The sequence below is a fragment of the Cotesia glomerata genome, linkage group LG2 (genome assembly GCF_020080835.1).
Source record: "Cotesia glomerata isolate CgM1 linkage group LG2, MPM_Cglom_v2.3, whole genome shotgun sequence".
Classification (NCBI taxonomy): Eukaryota; Metazoa; Arthropoda; class Insecta; order Hymenoptera; family Braconidae; genus Cotesia; species Cotesia glomerata.
Genome location: NC_058159.1, coordinates 15,047,875 through 15,068,909, shown reverse-complemented (window position 1 = coordinate 15,068,909; position 21,035 = coordinate 15,047,875). Strand labels below are relative to the sequence as shown.

At 38.3% G+C, this 21,035-nt stretch overlaps 3 protein-coding genes across 3 annotated transcripts; all 3 read right to left on the bottom strand.

The window, feature by feature from the left end:
• Positions 1 to 1,823: 1,823 nt before the first annotated feature.
• Positions 1,824 to 2,754, bottom strand: LOC123258953. The gene is made up of 2 exons (XM_044719210.1): positions 2,196 to 2,754; positions 1,824 to 2,113 (listed from the first exon to the last, which is right to left on the bottom strand). The coding sequence occupies exons 1-2, from the start codon at positions 2,752 to 2,754 to the stop codon at positions 1,827 to 1,829; spliced, it is 846 nt and encodes a 281-aa protein (XP_044575145.1). The 3' UTR covers positions 1,824 to 1,826.
• Positions 2,755 to 4,301: 1,547 nt separating this feature from the next.
• On the bottom strand, positions 4,302 to 5,099 carry LOC123258952 (ATP-dependent DNA helicase pif1-like). Its single transcript, XM_044719209.1, has one exon. The coding sequence runs from the start codon at positions 5,097 to 5,099 to the stop codon at positions 4,302 to 4,304; it is 798 nt and encodes a 265-aa protein (XP_044575144.1).
• Positions 5,100 to 5,132: 33 nt separating this feature from the next.
• On the bottom strand, positions 5,133 to 8,312 carry LOC123258951. Its single transcript, XM_044719208.1, has 3 exons — positions 7,702 to 8,312; positions 7,190 to 7,641; positions 5,133 to 7,099 (listed from the first exon to the last, which is right to left on the bottom strand). Exons 1-3 carry the CDS (start codon positions 8,310 to 8,312, stop codon positions 5,133 to 5,135), a joined length of 3,030 nt encoding a protein of 1,009 aa, XP_044575143.1.
• Between the last annotated feature and the right edge of the window lie 12,723 nt (positions 8,313 to 21,035).

Genomic DNA, 21,035 nt, shown 5'->3' with positions numbered 1-21,035 from the left:
GCCACCGAATGTACTTGACTTACCGTGAGCTCAAAAGTATTTTGACACGCATTTGACTTGAAAAAATCTCGCAGATTACTTGTTCCTTAGTTTTTATTATTACATATATTTACTAGTTGTGGTTACTTCAATATGCCTATGTGCAAGGAGTATGCTAGTGATTATAAAAAAGCCGTTATTAATGCATTAAAACAAGGATTGAAACAAACAGAAGTTGCTCGTTTGTTTAAAGTGTCTCGACAGTTAGTTAGCTTATGAAATAAAGTCTATAACAAAAGAAAAACTGTCGAAAGTAAGCCTCGAACAGGCCGTCCAAGAAAAACTTCTTCTTACATCGATCATATTATAAAAAAGTTATCAGCAAATGATATACGGATGTCCGCTGTAATGATAAAAAATGAATTAAAAGAAAAATATAACGTAGATATTCATATTTCTACTGTTAAACGACGCTTAAAGGTCCTAGGGTTATATGGCCGAAGACCGGCTAAAAAACCTTTAATATCGAAAAAAAAACAGGAAGTCTCGTCTTGAGTTCGCGAAACGGCATATATCGTGGTCAAGTTTAGAGTGGTCTAAAGTTTTATGGAGTGACGAAAGTAAATTTAATTTAATGTCATCTGATGGTATCAAGTACATTCGGCGTCCAGTAAACAAAAAATACGATTATCGGTATCAAATACCCACAGTTAAACATAGAGGTGGTAGTGCGATGGTTTGGGGATGTTTTTCACGGTCTGGAGTTGGACCATTAGTTCGAATAGAAGGAAAAATGGATCGGTTCATGTATGCAAATATATTAAAGTCTCAGATGTTACCATATGCTAAACATCACATGCCAGCTAAGTGGTATTTTCAACAAGACAATGATCCCAAACACAGATTAAAGCATATTAGTGACTTATTAAATCGTGAAAAAGTTAAAGTTCTTGAGTGGCCAAGTCAAAGTCCCGACTTGAATCCGATAGAAAATCTCTGGGAAGAATTGAAACGTAGTGTAAAAACCCAAAATTATTCAAACAAAAACGCTTTGTTTGAAACTCTAAAAAATGAGTGGGATCAAATTCCAATAAGTCGATTACAAAAATTAATCGACTCAATGCCGGAGCGATGCAAGGCTGTCATAAAGGCCAAGGGATATGCTACTAAATACTAATATATTTATTGCTGTAAATTATAATTATGCGTTAAATTATTTTTTTTTCAAAAATGTCAAAATACTTTTGAGCCACCATTTTACTAATATTTTAAAAATTAAACTTTCTTTTATTACGAATAAGAACCTCTTTGACACTATTCTGTAGTTCATTCAAAAGGTGTTAAAAAAATAAATAAATGATTATTGTGTTTCATATTTATTTTTAATTAAACCATTAAATATATTTGTCAAAATACTTTTGAGTGCTACTGTATATGCACAACTCATATATCCATACATATATTCTAGAATATATACTTCAGTATATATCTTAGAATATATCCTAGGATATATCCGCGAATTTCTCAGTGATATGCTCAGGATATATTTAGGAATATATTCGAGATACATCCGGTAATGTTTTTTCGGGATTTATTTATGATATATCTAGGAATATATGTGACATATATCCGATGGTATATATTTCTTTATATATCCGGGAATATGATCAGGATTAATACAGGGATATATTCAGAGATATATCCGGGGATGTATATTCATGATATATTCAGAATATCATAAAAACATACACAGGTATATTATTATTATTATTAATATTGTTATTATTATTATTATTACATATTTTTTCCAAACTGTTTAAACTTTTTGGTACAAGGTTCATTTGCACTTATTTGCGGTCCTCTTTTTTTTTCCCCCGAAATTTGACGATTTCCTTAATGACTCTATTCATCTCTTGAGATAAGGGAGTCGTTCCTTTTTCTTTGGTTTCACCATCCTCTAATGACAAATCAAAAATATCTTTTGACTCATCTTCCAAAGTTAGCACTGGAACTGGTGTAATGACCGATGTCTCCTCTTCTTCACCCAATGTAACTATTGGTATAGATGTAATGGCTGAATTCTCCTCCGTCGCCTCTGCATCCAAGTCGCTAATTTCTTGGGTTTCACTCAAATCTGAAATTATTAAATGAAACAATAAATATGTGAATATATACATAAAATCTAATAAGAAAATAGCATAAAATATTATACATACCAATTCCTCTAATGAAGAAGGCCTCTAAAATACTGTAAATCAATTCTGATGATTTCTCCAGGATGAACTCTGAAAGTCCGCCTTGTCCTGAAAAATAAAAAAAAAAAAAACAGTTTATTACAAATTCAAAAATATTGCAATTATCATCAAAATTTTGATAATTACCTTGATGCTCATATTCCATGATAAATGGGTTGATATTGATTTTCTGCTCCTCCGAATAATTGTTATTTATTGTTGAGACAATGTTTACGGCTGTCTCCTTTAAATAATCATCTAAATTTGTGGGTAGAGCGCGAACTGTATCTTCTCTGATGAATTCTTCGGCTAACGTGAGAGCTGAAGTGAAGGACTTCTCTCCCGGAATTATTTGGGTTGATGTAACTAAGGGGCACTCGAGGACTCTGTGTGTCCAGCCATGCGCGCCAACCATAATTTGGCTATCGCTCACTCCACAGTCAAAACTATCATTATCAATATTATTGATTGATTCGCAAACAAACGCATCATACGCGTTTAAAAAAAACTCGTCACTAGCGTCTTCCCAGCTATTTTCCATGTTTTTTTTTATAATAGAACACAAAACTCAAAAGGACTTAATACTCAAAAAGGAAGATAGAGAATGAGGTCGTTTTCCCAAAACAGTAAAAATTTCGTAAGCATCCCCTCTTCATCTTAGTTTTGGTCATCATATGGTATTTTTCCCTCAGCATGGTATAGCGTAGGGAGATAATATGGAAAATAATGAATTCCTACCCCCCAGAAATTATCTTTCCATACATCCTTCACCGTCATTGTGTGTTCAACTATCCCAAAGTCTAGAGTAGAAGAGTTTTTCATCTCAATGATTTCTGTTGTGGGGTTGAATTGCATCAGAAAACTAAGATGATTCAAATCTATGGTTTTTGGTAATTTGTCACAATGAGTCAAAATAAAAGCACATGTTGAACTACGTAGTGATGGTGGGTCTTGTCTCACTTTCCAGGATCCCTGCTGATAATAGTTTTCTTCTAGTCCCGATGGTATACATAATTGTGGAATTTCAATAGATTTTTCAAAGTGTCTCGATTCATCATCTACTAAAGCTAAAAACTTCCAATTTTTAATGTGCACTCCTGACTTGTCTGATTTACATAATTTGCACTGATTTTTCTCCCTTGAGGTTTTTTGAATATGTATTTTCACAATGGTAAACTTGTACACTGCTGTATTTATTTTCAACTTCCGCGTAATTATCCTACGTCTACGCTCTGTTAGCACATCTTTTAGATTTTTACCACATAATGGCTTTAAATTATAACCTTGGAAAGACATTTTCAGATAACAACAAGAATATAACTAGAAGCTTATACAAAATTCAAAATTTTCCCTAGGATCATAGCGTCCCCCCTCTCTGTCATTATATAAACATAATAAGCTGTATAATAATTGGTTTAGAATATCCCCTCTTCTCGTTAAAATACTATAAATAGTAGGTAGCTAGAGAATACATACCCCTTCCCTTTTTAAAGTTATTAGAACTATTCTGTTACAATTAGTAATCAGTTTCATCTTGTAGCTCCTAACGCAAATACCATCTGTGTGAAAAAGCATAGTGGACTCCGTGACTGATGTTCTCTTATTGTTCCTCTTAGATTGTTTACTATAATGTAACTAGCTGACCTGGCCACGCGTTGCTGTGGCTAAAGTTTTTGTTATATTACATTATAGTAAAAATATGGTGATCTCCTTATTTGACTTTCTACTACTATAACCCTTTAGTACAATGAAATTATTTACGAACAAAGACGAAAATGTTGATGTTGGTATACAAATTCACTGGATTGAGATTTGAAGGGGAAGTACGTTGAACACAATTAATTAAAATGTTCTTACACTTGATATTAAGCAGAAATCAATAGGTACAAAATAAAAATTTATCAGATTTATTATTTCCATTTAATTTTATAACAAATATAAGTATATTACAGTATAATACAGTAAATAACATGTGACGCTTAAACTCATGAATGAGGTAGGCAAGGCAGACAGTCTTAAACTTTTAAACATTAATATCTATTTTTTTGAATTATAAATACTTTCAATTTCAATTTAATTTAACACCAATCAGTGCACAATGTTTTTGGTTAACCTGTCTTTAGCTAACACAAATAGATTCGACGGTTTCCCAACACGTGAACACGCAACATATAGTTGCCCATGAGAAAAACATGGATTTTCCAAATCTAAACCACAAATGGACATTGTTTGACCTTGAGATTTATTTATAGACATGGCGAAAGCTAAACGAATTGGAAACTGTAGCCTTTTGAAGGGTATGGTAGAATCTGATGGTATCATCGGAATACGTGGCAGCAGAACCACTTTTCCTTTAAACTTCCCAGCCAAAATGGTTGCTTCAAGAATGTTTCCGGTGATCTTATTGATGACCAAACGCGTACCGTTACATAATTGAGGTGGATTCAAATTACGGAGGAGAATAATAGGGGAACCAATCTTTAATCGAAGATTATGTGGTGGCATTCCAGGGATATCTAATGAATTTAAAAATTCAATCGGAAAATTTACACTTTCATTTTCATCAACAACAGTATCGATTGATTTAAAAGACATCAGATCGCCTGGTAACAACTGTTGTATCTGGAAGTTAATTTCTTCAACATCAACGATTTTGGCTGCCAAAATCGCCCGTTGACTAAGCCATTCATGATTCAAATAATTATTCTGTATATCCGGGAAAATACTCTGAATCAATTCATTTTTATCCTGAACAACAGTGCAAAAATTGTCTGGTAGTTTAATGCATTGCGTATTTGGTTGCAGTTCTATTTTACCGTTCCCAATATCTAGTAATTGTTCGGAAAATATTTGTGCTGATGGATCATTTTGCAATTGTACTCGCATATTTATGGTCAATCGAAGTGTTTTAACACTTCGCTATAAGAATGATTGTTTCAAACATGCATTAATCTCATCCGCGAAAGTAGAGCGAGGTATAACCGGTAAGGTCTGCCGGAAGTCACCAGACAAAAGTAAGATAGCACCACCGAAAAGTTTATTATTGCTGTTTAAATCTTGCATAGTTCTGTTTAATGCTTCAAGTGAATATTTGTGTGCCATTGTGCACTCATCCCAAATTATTATAGAACTCTTCCGCAACACTGCAGCTATTCCACTATTCTTTTTGATGTTACACATTGCATCTGGTTTATTATGAACGTCCAATGGCAGCTTGAATGTTGAATGTGCTGTTCGCCCACCATCCAGTAAAGTAGCCGCAATGCCTGACGATGCTACTGCTAATGCGATTTTTTGTTGCGACCGTATTTTGGCAAGAATCAACGATATTAAAAATGTCTTACCGGTTTCACCGGGTGCATCCAAGAAAAAAAAACCGCCTTGTTCAGCAGCAACAGCCAGCATAATCCGATCATAAATAATTTTTTGTTCTGCTGTCAGTAATGGTTCACTGTTCATGATAATTGTTGCTAAACTTCCATGGTCATATTGATTTTCTCGTTGTAAATCGGTATTGACTAAGTCGGTGGGTGGACGATTAGGTGATGGCATACCATAATGATTAAGTGGTAAATTTAAAATAAGAACACATAAATCCTCGATCAAGACCAATGCTTCATTGTACATCTCTGGTGTATAATCTATGTTTTGGCATTGATTTGTTTGTCTAATTCGGTGCAAGATGTCTTCTGTCATACAATTTTTATATTTTTCCCACAAAGTTTGTGCTTGCGAGGGATAACATGTCGTCAAAATAATTGCAAACAACTGACGAATGTTATTCGGTGTTGATGTCAACGCAGCATCAGCAAGTGTTAAGTCTAAATGGTTATCGTCTTCTAGCAATTGCAGTTCACGACATGCATCCTGGTATGTATTGAATACTCGACCATTAACTGTTCGTAAAAATTCAAAAGACGTTGGTCCGGGAACATTCACCAATAACAAACGTAAATAGAAGCACTCACGTTGCTTTGGATGTACCGTGTAAAGTCTCCCCAATGTCTTAGCTTTGAATATGCCCGTAATGGAAGGATGTGGTTTTCCTTGTTTCCGTGGCTCCCATTTTTTACTGGATTTGTTCCATGTGAAATAACGTGGAACATCACCATACACCAATGTCTTCGCGAATTGGCCAAAAACATCAGGTTTTTGACACAATGTAAAAAATTCAGTTAGAGTCGTTTTCGGAGCTTCGAATGCTCTTTGGAGAACGTTTTCTTCAGTGAAGTATACACGTTGACCGTTTTCAAGATGTATTGCCAGATGTTGGACAGCAGGATCTCTTTCGTGGATGGGAAAGCTGAGAATATGCCAAATAGCTTCATTGCTGCTAATGTATCTGCCCATTTGGTATCGTGCTATTTCGTCATTTTTATTTATGTTTTGTACTTCAAATATGGCCAAATCACTGCCTTTGTTTACATATTTACAAATATACTTAATTGATTTAACAGAACTGCAAAGCTCAACATTGATATGAGCTTTGTAAGTTTTTGAAAGTAGTGGTGAGTATGGTACCACCCACTGATTATCAAACTCAACTTGATTTGGAAAGTTCGGCAGTCGCATTGTAAATGTGTGGCCACCATTCTCAGTACTTCTGCGGCGATACATTGGATAACCATCAATATCCGTGATCGTGTCATTCGTATGTGGCTTTGGGAAGTTTTTTTTACATTTTCCATTTTCCATGCACGGTGACGTCATGTTGAAAGCACCGCATGGCCCATGGATCATGTGTTTGGTGACAATATCAAATAATTCTTGATCAATTAATGGGTCTGGAATTTCGGCTGAAATTATTTGATCGATTTCTTCAGGACGGATTTTATCTTTAAGCCAAACCAAAATGTGGGCATGAGGCAAACCTCGCTTTTGCCACTCTATCGTATACAGCCAACAACGTGTGATACCAAAAATTGAATATTTAACAATAAAATCAATTAAGGATTTCAATTTTTGTTTAAACACACGTGCAATTAAATCATGACGATGAATGGCTTGTTGTCCTGGCAATAGTAAAGTTTGTATCTCTTCCCAATTCGGATTACATGTGAATGTAATAAATAAATCCGGTCGGCCGTAATGACGTACGTAAGTCATCGCATCTTGTATGTATTCCTGCATGTTCCGTGGACTGCCGATGTAGCTTGAAGGTAAAATGAAAGCATTACCGATGTCATTGGGATTTAAATTTCCATCGATGTTTCCAGCAACAGCATCTCGTAAGTGAATATATTCTTCCGATCGTAGTTTTGCCTGGTTGAATCGAAGGAATCGCAAGCGTTCGCTTTCGACCTTAGCATACATATCAACAATGTATTGATGGAACAGCTGACGATATCGAAGGATATAATTGTCTTGATGTTGTCTAACCATTATTCGGTGTGCGTAGTAGTTCATTATTGAGCTAACTTTATTATTTCTGTAATCACCTAAAAAAATAAAAAATAAAATGCAATACGAAATTAAAATCTATACGTACAGTAAGAAAGTAAATAGATAATTGTCAAATTTACCGGTATTTGGATCATACTGTTTGATATTAAGGTGATATTCATCTTGTCCTTGCCAAAATATCAATGGATATTGTAGTGCGTCATATAAACGGTGTAGATCCGAAATCGTACTGACAGTGTTGTCTCGCCGTGTAATTTTTATAGATCTTTTGTCAACTGGATCACCAACCATGATAACAGCAACCTCATCAACTGTTGGAGCGTTGAATCTACCAGCATGTTCACCTAATGGTACTTTGTCGGCTTTTATGACGATTTGATAATTGTCATTTTGCAGTCGTGGCGAAACTCTTTTGATCAATTGAATTAGTTGATTGTGATCTTCTAAAAAATTTTCCAATAATATCACAATTGCTCTTTCCTCTGCTTGTTCAATAAAATTATACAGGCACCGAGTCGTCACGCGCTCTTCACAATCGCCCATAAAATAAATTTGAAGAAATTTCGGATTGTTATCAGGCATTGGCATCAGTGATCCGATTTTATGGTACACCTGGCCTTGAATTTTGAATGTAGTTTCAAAATTACGTCCATCGGATGCACGATCGCAAATTTTAGTTGCCCCAAATGACGTCATTTGGAAGCAAGAATTAAATTTGCGTATCTTACGCAAAAATAATTTGGAATCATCTGAATTGCCAGTAAGAAGGGATAATAAAGGCTCCGGCGGAGCGGGTAGAGGTGACAGTACAACTTTTCCTGATGCGCAGCACATGCCGGCTGCTTCATTCCGAAATTTCAATGCCTGACAATATTGACATACTTTATCCATTCCACCGATAGCAATTTTTGAATGCGCTGAGTAGTTAATATCTGGTGCATATTCAAAGGCAAGCCGAACGAATGATGCACATATTAATGAGCGGCTGATCTGTTGCCTTTGTCGATCTAGTACTTGTACTGTAGCTATGTTTCGTTCTCGTGCCGCTCTTGTTCTCGTAATATTCTGTTGCAGACGTTTGTCACGCTGTTCTTGAGATTCTTGTGCACAACTTTCTGCAGTCCTGATTCTTTGAGCTGCATTTCTTGTTTCGATTTGTTCTGGTAATTGCTGAGCTCTTTCAACACGTTTGCGTCGTGACCCTTTGCTGCTCGCGTTGTTGAGGTTAGATTTTTTCGGTGGCATTTGACTGAAAATAATAATTTAATCGTTTAAATATTAGAAAGAGGAACTGAAAAACATGTTATCATAGCACATTGAAATAATAAGTGCAAAATAATTTTCAATGGAGTGTTACGTCCTAGCGTAATTTTAATTATTATTTATTTTTAATCCAAGTTTCATACAAAACCTCTAGATTGGGATCGGGAGGAGTTTGATTGGTTTTAATTTTTTAGATTGAAAAGATGATGGTTAAATTTAATACATATATTATAAATGTCAAAACTTTACATAAATTGTTTACAAATAATTACAATCGGATTTTAATCCAAGAGATGCAATACGCGACGGAACCATTAAACACTTTGAGATGGTACATAAAAGAAAAGAAATTTACAATACCTGATTTTGTTTCGTTGCGTAATTTCCCTTGGTTTATATTTTAACTTTACTGCAACTGAGAGATAATTTTATTTCGCTATATAATTTCACTTGAACTTAATTTAACTGAAAAATGATCTTTGTTTTATTGTATAATTTCGTTTGAATTTATTTTAATTGAGAAATGATTTTTGTTTTATTATGTAATTTCGTTTGAATTTATTTTAACTGAGAAAATGATTTTTGAATTTCACTACGCTGAGTGGGAAGGCCTGCACTAGCGGTGAGATAAAAATTACTTGACTGGAAGAGTCGATACTACTGAGTCGGGCTCAGGACGATAATTAATTTGTAACCAAAAAAATATTAACTAAGAAGTGTCCAGCTCCCTTTTCGGGGGTCCTATTCCAGGGCCTTGAGGGAGGAGGAAAATCGTTGCCCAATCGGGAAAGGGCTTTTCCTTTCTAGATCCCTTCTCTCAGTGGAAACTTCTAGGGCCCGCCCTCATGTAACTGGATGGGTATGCGCACCTACACATCCACTTACAGGCACGGCTATTTATTTATTTATTATTTAATATTTACTAGGAAATTGTATTATTTATCAGGAAAATTATTAATTATTATTTACCAAAAAGATCTATTAATATTCGTCATTTTTGAAATTTGATTTTATATTAGATTTTACTTTTATTAATTTGTGTTTTAGTTGATTAATATCGTTGAAGTTTCTAAAATTTATTCCTAGTAATTCAATTAAATAATATTTTATTCATGAACTTTTACTGCTGTATGTAATTTATTTTATGTGATACTATTATTTGAATTTATTATTCCAGATTAATATTTTGTTATTTGGTCGCATGTTAAAAAAAACTTCATTTTTTTTTTTTTTTTTTTTTTTTTTTTAATAGTTATGGTTTAAACTTTTTATTTTACGGTTTAATATTTACTTAGTTTATCTTAGTTATTTTATCGTTTAAAATTATTTTATCTTATTTGTTCCGTTATTGGAAGAGAAAAAAAAAATTTCTACTATATTATTTAAAATTTATCTTAATCCTAGTCGTAAATTATTTTTCTGTTTCCAGAAAAATACTTAAAATTTTATTATGGGCTCTTAGAAGAAGTTTCTCTTTTAGCCCCTATGTCGAATTTTTACTTAATCTAAGTACACGTGCAGTCGAGGATATTTTTCCGTTTTCTATATTTGTTTAGGCCTTCAGGACCCATTACCTAAGTTTTATGGTTCTGTTTTAAACAACTATTTTTATCTTTTAAATATTTTTCGGGAAAAATATCCTCTGTATGTCTATACTCTAATGACTCAGGCGTCATTGAGGCAAGACGAGTGTACAATTTTTATATTATTATTTAATGTATTTTTAATGGCCGCATGAACAGAGCTATGCACATTTACCAATGACTTGCATTTCCCAAATACAACGAATTTAGTTGTTAAATTGATCGCGACGTAACACCCCCACCGTTAGACGGAGGCACGAGCGGATTGGGAAAGCAATCCATCGAGTACGACACATAGTTATGCTCAATGAGCCTTGTATACCTATATTTAATTACTTAATTTTGAATGAATGTTCTTGGAGCTGGAGCTGCATTTGTTGGTGTTGACGATGATGATTGAGTCATAGCAGACTGAGGTATGGTAGATTGAGGTACAGGCGACTGAGATGAGACATACTTCGGTGCTGCAGGTTGAGGTGTAGCGTGTGCGGATAGTAGTGGATAAAGCTCCTGGGCGTTGGAAGGTTGTACTTCTCCCAACTCGACATCCTTAACTGCAGGTCCGGATGATGGAGGTGGCGTAGTATGATCTCGACGTTTTCCAAGATGCAATAGTAAGTTGGTCATTGAGTCCCAAAAAGCTCCGATGAGGCATAAGGACCATCCATAGACAGTATGTAATGCATATCCGTGGATGATCGTATCTGCAACCATCTTGACGAGTCGCAAACAGATTACAACGCCTATTATTCCAGCACAGTACGTGCCAAAGCCGGTGAATCGTCCCCAAGTCCGTGACCAAGCACTTTCTGCCAAATGTTCCAATACTTGTTCGTTGAGAACGTTGGTGATGGACGGATTTCCTCCTGAGTAGTTGGTGAACTGCTGGGCCAGAGTGTCGAGGGTAGCGCTCTGTTCTATGGTGAACATGATCCTACCCCTCATCGCGTCCAGGTCCTCCTTGGAATAGATACCTCCAGTTGCTAGGTTGACCGGGTTTTGGTACTTCCAGGTCATTTTGGTGCTGGGCTTCAATGTCTTCGGAGGAAGTGTTTCAACAGGCTTGGGCAGAAATTTATACCATATTGAGCCCACTTTGTAGAACTGTAACAATGGAGAGTTACAGGGCAGCTCGGCTGCATAATCGGTAAGGATATGTGTTCGGGGGGTGAGGAATAACGTTCGGTTGACCCGTTGAACAGGCATCCTGTTATAACATTTCTCAGCGTGTTGAATTTTCACCTCGACTGCCACACACTGTACGATATGTACTACCTCACCTGCAACAACGGCCATGTATCCTGGTCCCTCCATGTAACGATAGGCGAACTCATCTGGTTGAGTAGACGCTATCGAGAGAGTATTCTTCAAGACTTCTCTCTCCAAGAGACATCGCTTTTTAATTACATCTAGGTACAGCGACTGGACCTGAGACCTCATGTATCTCTCTACGTAAATGAATTTGGCATTCACGTAAAGAAAGATATCTAAATTATCTGGATGGGAGATTGCAATGCTCCCTTTCTCAAGAGTTTCCAAATCTTTTTGGTTAATGATATATAATTTTGGATGCTCAGTCTTAGTGACTGGGACACCACATGAGGTTTCAACTCCAGTCGTGCTTAGGGAGAAACTCGTATCTCTTACATTGAGTGAGTATACGGTTTCCGACTTAGACCTAAGGCGAGTGGCTGCACCGCGATACAATACAGTGTACGTTTCAGTAGTACAGTATTTGCGGGGCAGTGACTGCCAGTAAGTGTATCCATCCTCTGGATCGATACACTTACCCTTGCTTAATTTACATGAAGTTCCTGATGGCAAGTGTATCTTGTCGTCAGTGACTTTAACGCGAGCTTGTTGGGTGCGAATCGTGATGGTGGCAGTGCCGGTCACGAAAACACTGTCCCAACTACCATACGCATCGCTATATTGGACGTTGGTACAATCCGCGTTGTTATTCACGCCTCCCGCGAGAGTGATACTTTTAGTTATGGTAACATTAGGGGTTATTCCATCTATAAAAGTATTACCAATGCGTAATGTGCCATGGTCGTGCGCAACCTGGCACATTTCGCGGGTTATAGGATAAACGTAGTCCATAATTCCGTTGCTGACAAGGGAATTATAGGACTGCCAGCCGCAGTGCTGGATAACCCGGTGAATCTTTATTTTACATTGTACTACTGAGAGATGCTCATATTCGTTTAATTGAAGCAACGCAATATTTGGCAGCGTTGTCTCCAATTTTTCTTCTTCCAGTTCGCACTCGTCTATGTCCACGAGTGATAGCGTTGTCATGTTGAGGACCTGGTTGCCGCAATCGTAGCCGATTATGGCGCCCACCAGTCCCCAGTAAGACATGAGTACAAGGAGGAAATATTGAACAGCTTTCATTCTGAAAAAGAAAAGAAAGAACATTTATGGTCTAAAGTCGGGATCGAGGTCTCCGACCTTAGACTTGTTGTTTTTGATTGGGTTTGAGACTTGAATTGTTTTTTTTTTTTTAGTCTATTTGGGTGTACAATTTTCGTTTGTTTCCCGAGTTTGATACGCACGTTACCCTCGGGAAGAACTTCGATTACCTCATGGGGTCCATCGTAATGGTCGCCAAATTTGTGAGGTTTGGGCCCCTTTTGGAGAAACACATTATCGCCAATGTTTATCTCTAAGGGTTTCACCTTCTTATCGTAGATTTCTTTCGATTTAAGCTTTGCACCGATCAGATTGTCGCGAGCTAATTGTCGGATTTGAGTTAAACGTTCCACTAATTTGATAATGTAATCGTTATAGGTAGGGAGTTTATCCAAATCGTGCAACGGTTCACCCGAAGGTACTCGTGCTATTTTACCAAAGACTAATTCAAACGGGGTGTATCGTGTTCCTTCACGGACACACGTGTTGTACGAAAACATAGCGAGCTCTAGCCATTCATCCCACTCGGTCTCTTTGTTAATGTATTGTTTTAAATACTCGCCCAACACATGGTGTGAGCGTTCAAGAGATCCGTTGGATTGGGGTCTGAATGCTGTGGTTTGGATTTTCTTTATTTTGAAGCGTTTGCAGATGCGTTGTATAAACGTACTAATAAAGTTACGACCTTGATCAGTCAACAACGCTTTGGGAGCACCAAACGTACTTACGTAGCGTTTGATAAACGCGTCGGCGACCGTAGATGCTAACATGTTCGGCAACGGAATTGCTACGCAAAATTTCGAGAATACGTCCTGAATGGTGAGGACATACTCGTTTCCGTTTCCGGTCCGAGGTAAAGGACCCACAATGTCCATCGCGATTTTTTCGAAGACCGTGCCTGGGGTGTCAGTTATCAACATAGGCTGTCTGGTCTTAACCCGGACCAACTTCCTTAACTGACATTCCAGACACTGTTGGATACGGACCTGTATGTCCTGTTTTAGGTTTTCCCAGAAGTAGTGTGTGCGTATTCGATGATACGTTTTTGAAACCCCTTTGTGTCCTCCAATTGGGGATTTATGGGCTTCAAAGAAAACACGATCACGTTCTTCCGGGGGAACGTAGCGTAATGTATTCAAACATATTATGATTTTAATCGGAGTATGGTCGTAAATGTCATGGATTATAGAGAGAATTTCCGTCCACGGAATATTCTCAACGAATTCTGAGTAAGCTATTGAGAAAGTTTTCAAACCCTTATCCCGTAATATCCCTTTTAATTTTACCAGACATTTTGCGATGTTACTTTTGATTATAAGAGAGGATTCGCCATTGTTTCGAATCACCAAACCGAAATAATTTTTGTTCCCCCGTCGGGTCCAGGACACTTGACCGATGTCCATTATCCCGACCTTAGGTAACTTTTGGGATATTCGAAGGGATCGAAATCCTTCGTCACAGGGATCCCCGTTTCCTTTCAAAAAATATACCAAACTATCGTTTCGGTATTCGAGGGCTTCTTTTACCCGAATTATGTTATGATTAGATTTCTTAGTGGGAAGGCCTGCACCGGTTGTTTTGTTTTGTTTAAAGTTGCTGTCTTCCATTTCGGAGTCGTCCGAGGATTCCGACTCATCAGAGTCCTCTGAGGACGATGCATCAGGACCCAATCGAAGTGCCGAATCTACTGGATCCACTTCTTCTTCGGTCAGGATCCCTTGGCTTTTGCGTGGCCTGTCCCTTTTTCTCGGGACCGCCAGACCTCCTTGCGGGATTAAATTAGAATTTAGCTTATAGTTATCATCCACTTTGGGTCTATTCGGGGCTTCTGACTCATCAGAGTTCTCCGATATATTAGACAACGTGTCAGGGTCTAACCGAGGTGTCGAACCATCTAGATTCAAACTTTCCTCGATTGGTTCCTCCGGACGCTTCCGCGGTCTACCCCTTTTTTTCGGGACTACCGGGTTACCTGGTGGGATTAAATTGTGCATCTCGACGGGAAGGCCTGCGTCAAGGTTTATATTATTGTTCGTGTACTCAGTGGAAGGTTCTTCACCGAGGTTTAATTTAGAATCTAGTTGAGCTTGTCGTGCTCGTGTGATGACATTGACGGAGTCAGGAACGTTACGAGACACAGCATCGGCGTTCGTGTTTACCTTGCCAGGTTTATAAACCACCTTGTAATCGAAGTCAGCCAGACGAAGGCGCCATTTGAGGACGCGAGTGTTTCCTTCCGTAGCCGATTTAAACCAAACAAGAGGTTGGTGATCTGTGACAATGGTGAACGAACGTAAATACACATACGGACGGAAGTGCTTCACGGCCTGAACTATAGCCAGTGCTTCCTTCTCGTATGTGTCGTAATTTAACTCGGGTCCTCTCAAGACTCGAGAATAATATGCCACCGGCCGGTCTTTGCCGATTTCCCCCTGTGATAAAACCGCTCCGATAGCATACCCAGATGCATCGGTAGTGATGATAAAAGGTTTTGAGAAGTCGGGGTACTGTAAAACCGGAGCCGTACATAGCTTTTCTTTTAATATGTCGAATGCCTTCTGGGCTGCGTCCGACCATTTAAATTCAGAATTTTTTTCGAGTAATTTGGTCAGTGGTTTAGCGATATGAGAATATTTTTCTATAAACCTACGATAGTAGCCCGTCAACCCTAGAAATTCCCGCACGTTCCTCTGTGTTTTAGGAACTGGAAAGTCTTTTACAGCCGTTAATTTAGCAGGGTCAGGTTTCAAACCTTCCCTGCTGATGATATGGCCCAAGTAATTGACCTCAGGGCGCAGGAATGCGCATTTGTCGGGTTGCAGCTGCAGGTTTGCCTCTCGTAGTCGGGTCATGAGCTGGTCAATTTTTCGACCATGCTCTTCAAGATCACGAGCAAAAACAATTATGTCATCTAGATATACGAACAAGGCGGTGCCTTGCAGACCAGTGAGGACGGAATCCATTAAGCGTTGGAATGTCGCTGGAGCGTTTTTCAACCCGAAGGGCATTCGGAGATACTCCTAATGTCCTTGGGGAGTAGAAAACGCTGTTTTATGACGATCCCTGGGATCCATCTCGATCTGGTTGTAACCAGAAGCTAAATCAAACACCGAAAAATACCTTGACTCTCCCAGTTGGTCCAAAATATCAGTAATATTTGGTAGCGGGTACGCGTCAGTGATAGTTTCATCGTTCAAAAGTCTAAAATCTATCACTACACGCCAGCGTTTATTGCCTTGAGAGTCGGCCTTCTTCGGGACTATCCATACAGGACTGTTGTATGGAGATTCCGAAGGTGTCAAAATTCCCGTGCTCAAACCCTCTTTCATCTGTCTATCCAATTCCTCCTTCAATGCTTGAGGAATTCGATATTGTTTGACCGTGATAGGGTGATCACTAGTGGTAGGTATCCGGTGTTGATATTTGCTGGAGGAACTTAGAGGTTCCCCGGGTATGTAAAACCTATCAGCATATTTTTTTACAAGATCCTCAACGTGGGTGATTTCCTCCTCACCCAGATAATCTAGGCGCAGTAGAAGTTTGACTCTTTCGAATCTGTCAAAATCGGGAATATTTTGATTAATATTGAAGATGGGTTTGGTAATGCTTAGCCGATTGTAGGGGTTCTTTGAAGACAAATCCTGCGTCATTACTTGTTCGATTTCGCGAACCGCTAGGTTCGGGATTTTTACAGCTACCTCTTCTTCAGTTGTGTTATAAATTTGCAGGTATGCGCGGTTCATGTTGTTTATTCTCACTAAACAATTACCGGCAAATACACCCTTACAAATTCGTAATTTAGGGATGAACCCTTCCCGAACCTCTGGATTCTGAACCTCTATGAAAAAGGTGGACTCGCTTCGGGGTGGAATATACATCACCCCATTCTCTACCCGATTGGCTTGGCGAAAAGGGAATTTTTCACCATCCATCTTCAAAAGTTTATTTTTGTAGTCAATTTTTGCCCCATGGGTCGCGAAGAACTGCGATCCAACTAGGCCGGCATGGGGTATTACCATGTCGTCCGGGACTACATGACATAAAGTCGCTTTATCAAATAATCTTAACATAACACTTCCTAGAGTACTAATCGGGACATTAGCTATCCCGTGTAGTTCTATTATATCATTACTATCTATTCTACTACTATTCTTAACAAATCTAGCCTTAATTAAATTAGGGGATGCCCCAGAGTCAAGCATCATAACGATGTCATCTCCGTTGGCTGTTTCACCCGCTACTGCATAGGGCAGGTTGTCAGTGTCTAGTTTCACATCGACCCGACTTACTCTGAGTCCTCTTCGGGGACTGGTTCGACCGAGAGGTGTACCGAATGTTGGGGTCGGTTGTTCTTCCCTGCATCCAGAGGAAAAGAAGCATTGTTTTGAGTGGGTCCCAGAGGGCGGTTAGGATTATAAGAATAATTACCAGAACTAGTGGCATTATTGTTGAAAAAAGGAATTTGGTTGTTAGAATACGCCGCGTTTTGGGTCTGTGCGTTTGATGCAGCACGTTGAGCCGTGCGACATTCGCTAGTATTGTGAGAAATTGAATGATGATATTCGCAATACTTGCGTATTTGGCCTGGATTTTGGCCGAACGACTGACTTGGAATTTGCTGCGGAAAATTTTGACTCCGATTTTTTTGGACTTGAATCGGAATTGTTCTTTTATTAGGATTGGTGGGACAGTACCTGGCGGTATGCCCATAGTTTTCGCACAATTGACATTTACACTGTGCGTACGCATTAGTTGGATTAGTTGTATTCAACTGAGGACATTCTTTGGCTGAGTGTCCCTTCTCAAAACAAAGTTGACAGGTTAATACCGGGCAATTTTTTGCATAATGCCCTGGTTGTTTACAATTACGGCACCGTTCTGGGTAGACCGCTACATTTAAGTTGCTGAAGTTTTGTTCCAAGTTTTGATCCTGGGTTTGTTTGTTGTTTTGGTTCTTCCTTTTTTTGTTCTTCTTTGTATCCGGTGTAGAAGTGGGAGACTCAGTTGAAGATGGTACCGCGTGGTTCACAGGTTGGGCATCGCTCTTCTTCCCCTCTTCTTTCTTCTGGCTTCCCTTATTGGGATCACGGCGCATCTCCTTGCGTGCGTTTAATTTTTTCTCAATCGTGATCGCCTTGGAGAGCGCTTCCGTTACCGTTACACTTGGCGTCATACGCTGATCGATTTCATTTATTAAATTTTGGGTGAAGCAGTCCGCAATGGTGGTTTCAACCTTGTTTTCGAAGTCGGTGGTTGCCTGTGGTGTCGCATCGGGGTTCTCGGCTTTGAAACACTCGACGATCTCGCGTCCCTTCTTCCGTAGTCTGTTTACAAATTCCACTACAGATTCGGTGTCCTTTTGATACATTCGTCCCAGTTCACCCTGGAGTTGGAAAAGCGTTTTGTTTGGAACGTAGATCTTCTTCAGCTCCGACGTCAAACCTGCGATCGTCACTGGGACAGCAATGTTTAAAGAAGTTTTAACCTTGGCTCCAAGTTTCGACCCGTATATGAGCTTCGTGAGGTTTCCCTCAGCTGCCTCTGGCAGGACAGACTTAGCTTCCTTACAACAATTCAGGAAGTCGATGAGCTCGCTAGGGTTCCCTTCAAACTTGGGAACAAAGGACAGTGCGTCCGTCAGTGAGATATTCTGATTTGGGGTTAAAGACATATTGTTAGGTCTGGGATTAATAAAAGGACGAGCTATCGGCTCTAAGTCCAAAATTTGATCGATTAATCGTTGAGCGGCTAACAGAGGATCGACCGGTTCGACTGGTTGGTTTATGATTTGATTTATTTATGTTTTGTCGAGGCCGCTAAAGACTTGCGGCTCTTGTTTGTATTTCGAGGGCGTTCTGAGGAATTTGGACTATTGGGGCCTCTGGTTGAACAGGGGCGTTTTGAAGATTTTGGATGATTGGGGCCTCTGGTTGAACTTCAGGGGCGTTTTGGGGGTTTTGGATGATCGGGGCCTCTGGTTGAACTTCAGGGGCGTTTTGAGGATTTTGAGTTTCTGGAGGGAGATCGAGAAGAATCTTTGGCAAACCGGACGTAGAAGGTTGCAGCGCTGGAGTTGTTTCCCTAGAACCACTGGTTGGACTTCCTGGAACTAAAAAATCGTCCTCGTCGTCCGATATCTCAGGTAGAGCAAGGGTGTCACCCAAGCCAGAATCTCCAGTAGGTTCAGTAAACTTAAATTTCCGAGGTTTGGTTGGTGCCGGTAACCCTTCAGAGTAAGGTGGAGGTCCTTGACCTCTCAGATGATACGGTTTCTGGGGCTTGTCATCGGACATAGAGACTAAACCTTTTTAATTTCGAACGTTCATGGGCAAAACGCGGGGAGATTATTCACGGTCAGTCTAGAGCTTTTGTGAGACCAAACCACCAAATATATAGTGTGTTTAATAAGATTTAAAATGGTACGGTGTGACGAAAGGGGTAAGCGAGATCAATTGAAAATTCGACATATCAATACATTATAGAATGATTTGACATTTTAACAGTGTACAAAAATTTATATCAATTGATATCTTGACATCCCAAGTCTTCAAACCCAAAACAATTCATACTAGTTCAATCTGGTTTTGTTTATGCATTAGTAATAATATTGACGAATATAAATATATAATTTCATATGTGATCCAATATTTTATAATAATAATAAAAAAAAAAAAATTTTCAAACTTATAATTAGAGAGAGAAAAAAAAAAAAAAAAAAAATATATATCAAATTCTCAAAGTGTTTTATTGGTTCGCACCACAGGGTACGTAAAAACCCAGTGGGTCAGACTGCGGAAAGTAAACACGTGGAACACAAAAACTTTTTTGGAACTTTTCTTTGTTAGTATATAAATGAGCTAGATAAATTCTTTTTTTTTTTTTTAATTCTTGTATTTTAATTATTCGCGGTTTTCTACTCTTAAGTTCTTTTATTTCTTTATTTAATTGTGAGATTTTATTTTTGACTTTTCTTTCTTCCTCTTTTAATTCCTCTGCAATGTTATTTAATTTTGACTTTAATTCGAACTTTTTCTTCCAAAAACGGAGCCCGTTGCCCCCTCGTTTGCTTCTACCGGGCATGCGGGAGCCCGTACATGTAAAACAAAATAATAAAAGAAAGTGAAAGAACAAAAGTGGAACGCTGTTTCAATGCAAAGCAAATGCGCGCCAACTTTTTGGAAAGAAGGGCCGTTACCGTTTGTAACAGCGAAGAAAAGAATAGATTATTGGGACACACAAGCAGAACGCCGTTTTAATAAAATAAAAAAAAAAAAAATGTGCGTCGGTTTGTGATCACCCTAAATGTTGTCACCAATCAAACTGCTCGAGTCCCTGTTCGAGCGCCAAATTATTGTTACGTCCTAGCGTAATTTTAATTATTATTTATTTTTAATCCAAGTTTCATACAAAACCTCTAGATTGGGATCGGGAGGAGTTTGATTGGTTTTAATTTTTTAGATTGAAAAGATGATGGTTAAATTTAATACATATATTATAAATGTCAAAACTTTACATAAATTGTTTACAAATAATTACAATCGGATTTTAATCCAAGAGATGCAATACGCGACGGAACCATTAAACACTTTGAGATGGTACATAAAAGAAAAGAAATTTACAATACCTGATTTTGTTTCGTTGCGTAATTTCCCTTGGTTTATATTTTAACTTTACTGCAACTGAGAGATAATTTTATTTCGCTATATAATTTCACTTGAACTTAATTTAACTGAAAAATGATCTTTGTTTTATTGTATAATTTCGTTTGAATTTATTTTAATTGAGAAATGATTTTTGTTTTATTATGTAATTTCGTTTGAATTTATTTTAACTGAGAAAATGATTTTTGAATTTCACTACGCTGAGTGGGAAGGCCTGCACTAGCGGTGAGATAAAAATTACTTGACTGGAAGAGTCGATACTACTGAGTCGGGCTCAGGACGATAATTAATTTGTAACCAAAAAAATATTAACTAAGAAGTGTCCAGCTCCCTTTTCGGGGGTCCTATTCCAGGGCCTTGAGGGAGGAGGAAAATCGTTGCCCAATCGGGAAAGGGCTTTTCCTTTCTAGATCCCTTCTCTCAGTGGAAACTTCTAGGGCCCGCCCTCATGTAACTGGATGGGTATGCGCACGTACACATCCACTTACAGGCACGGC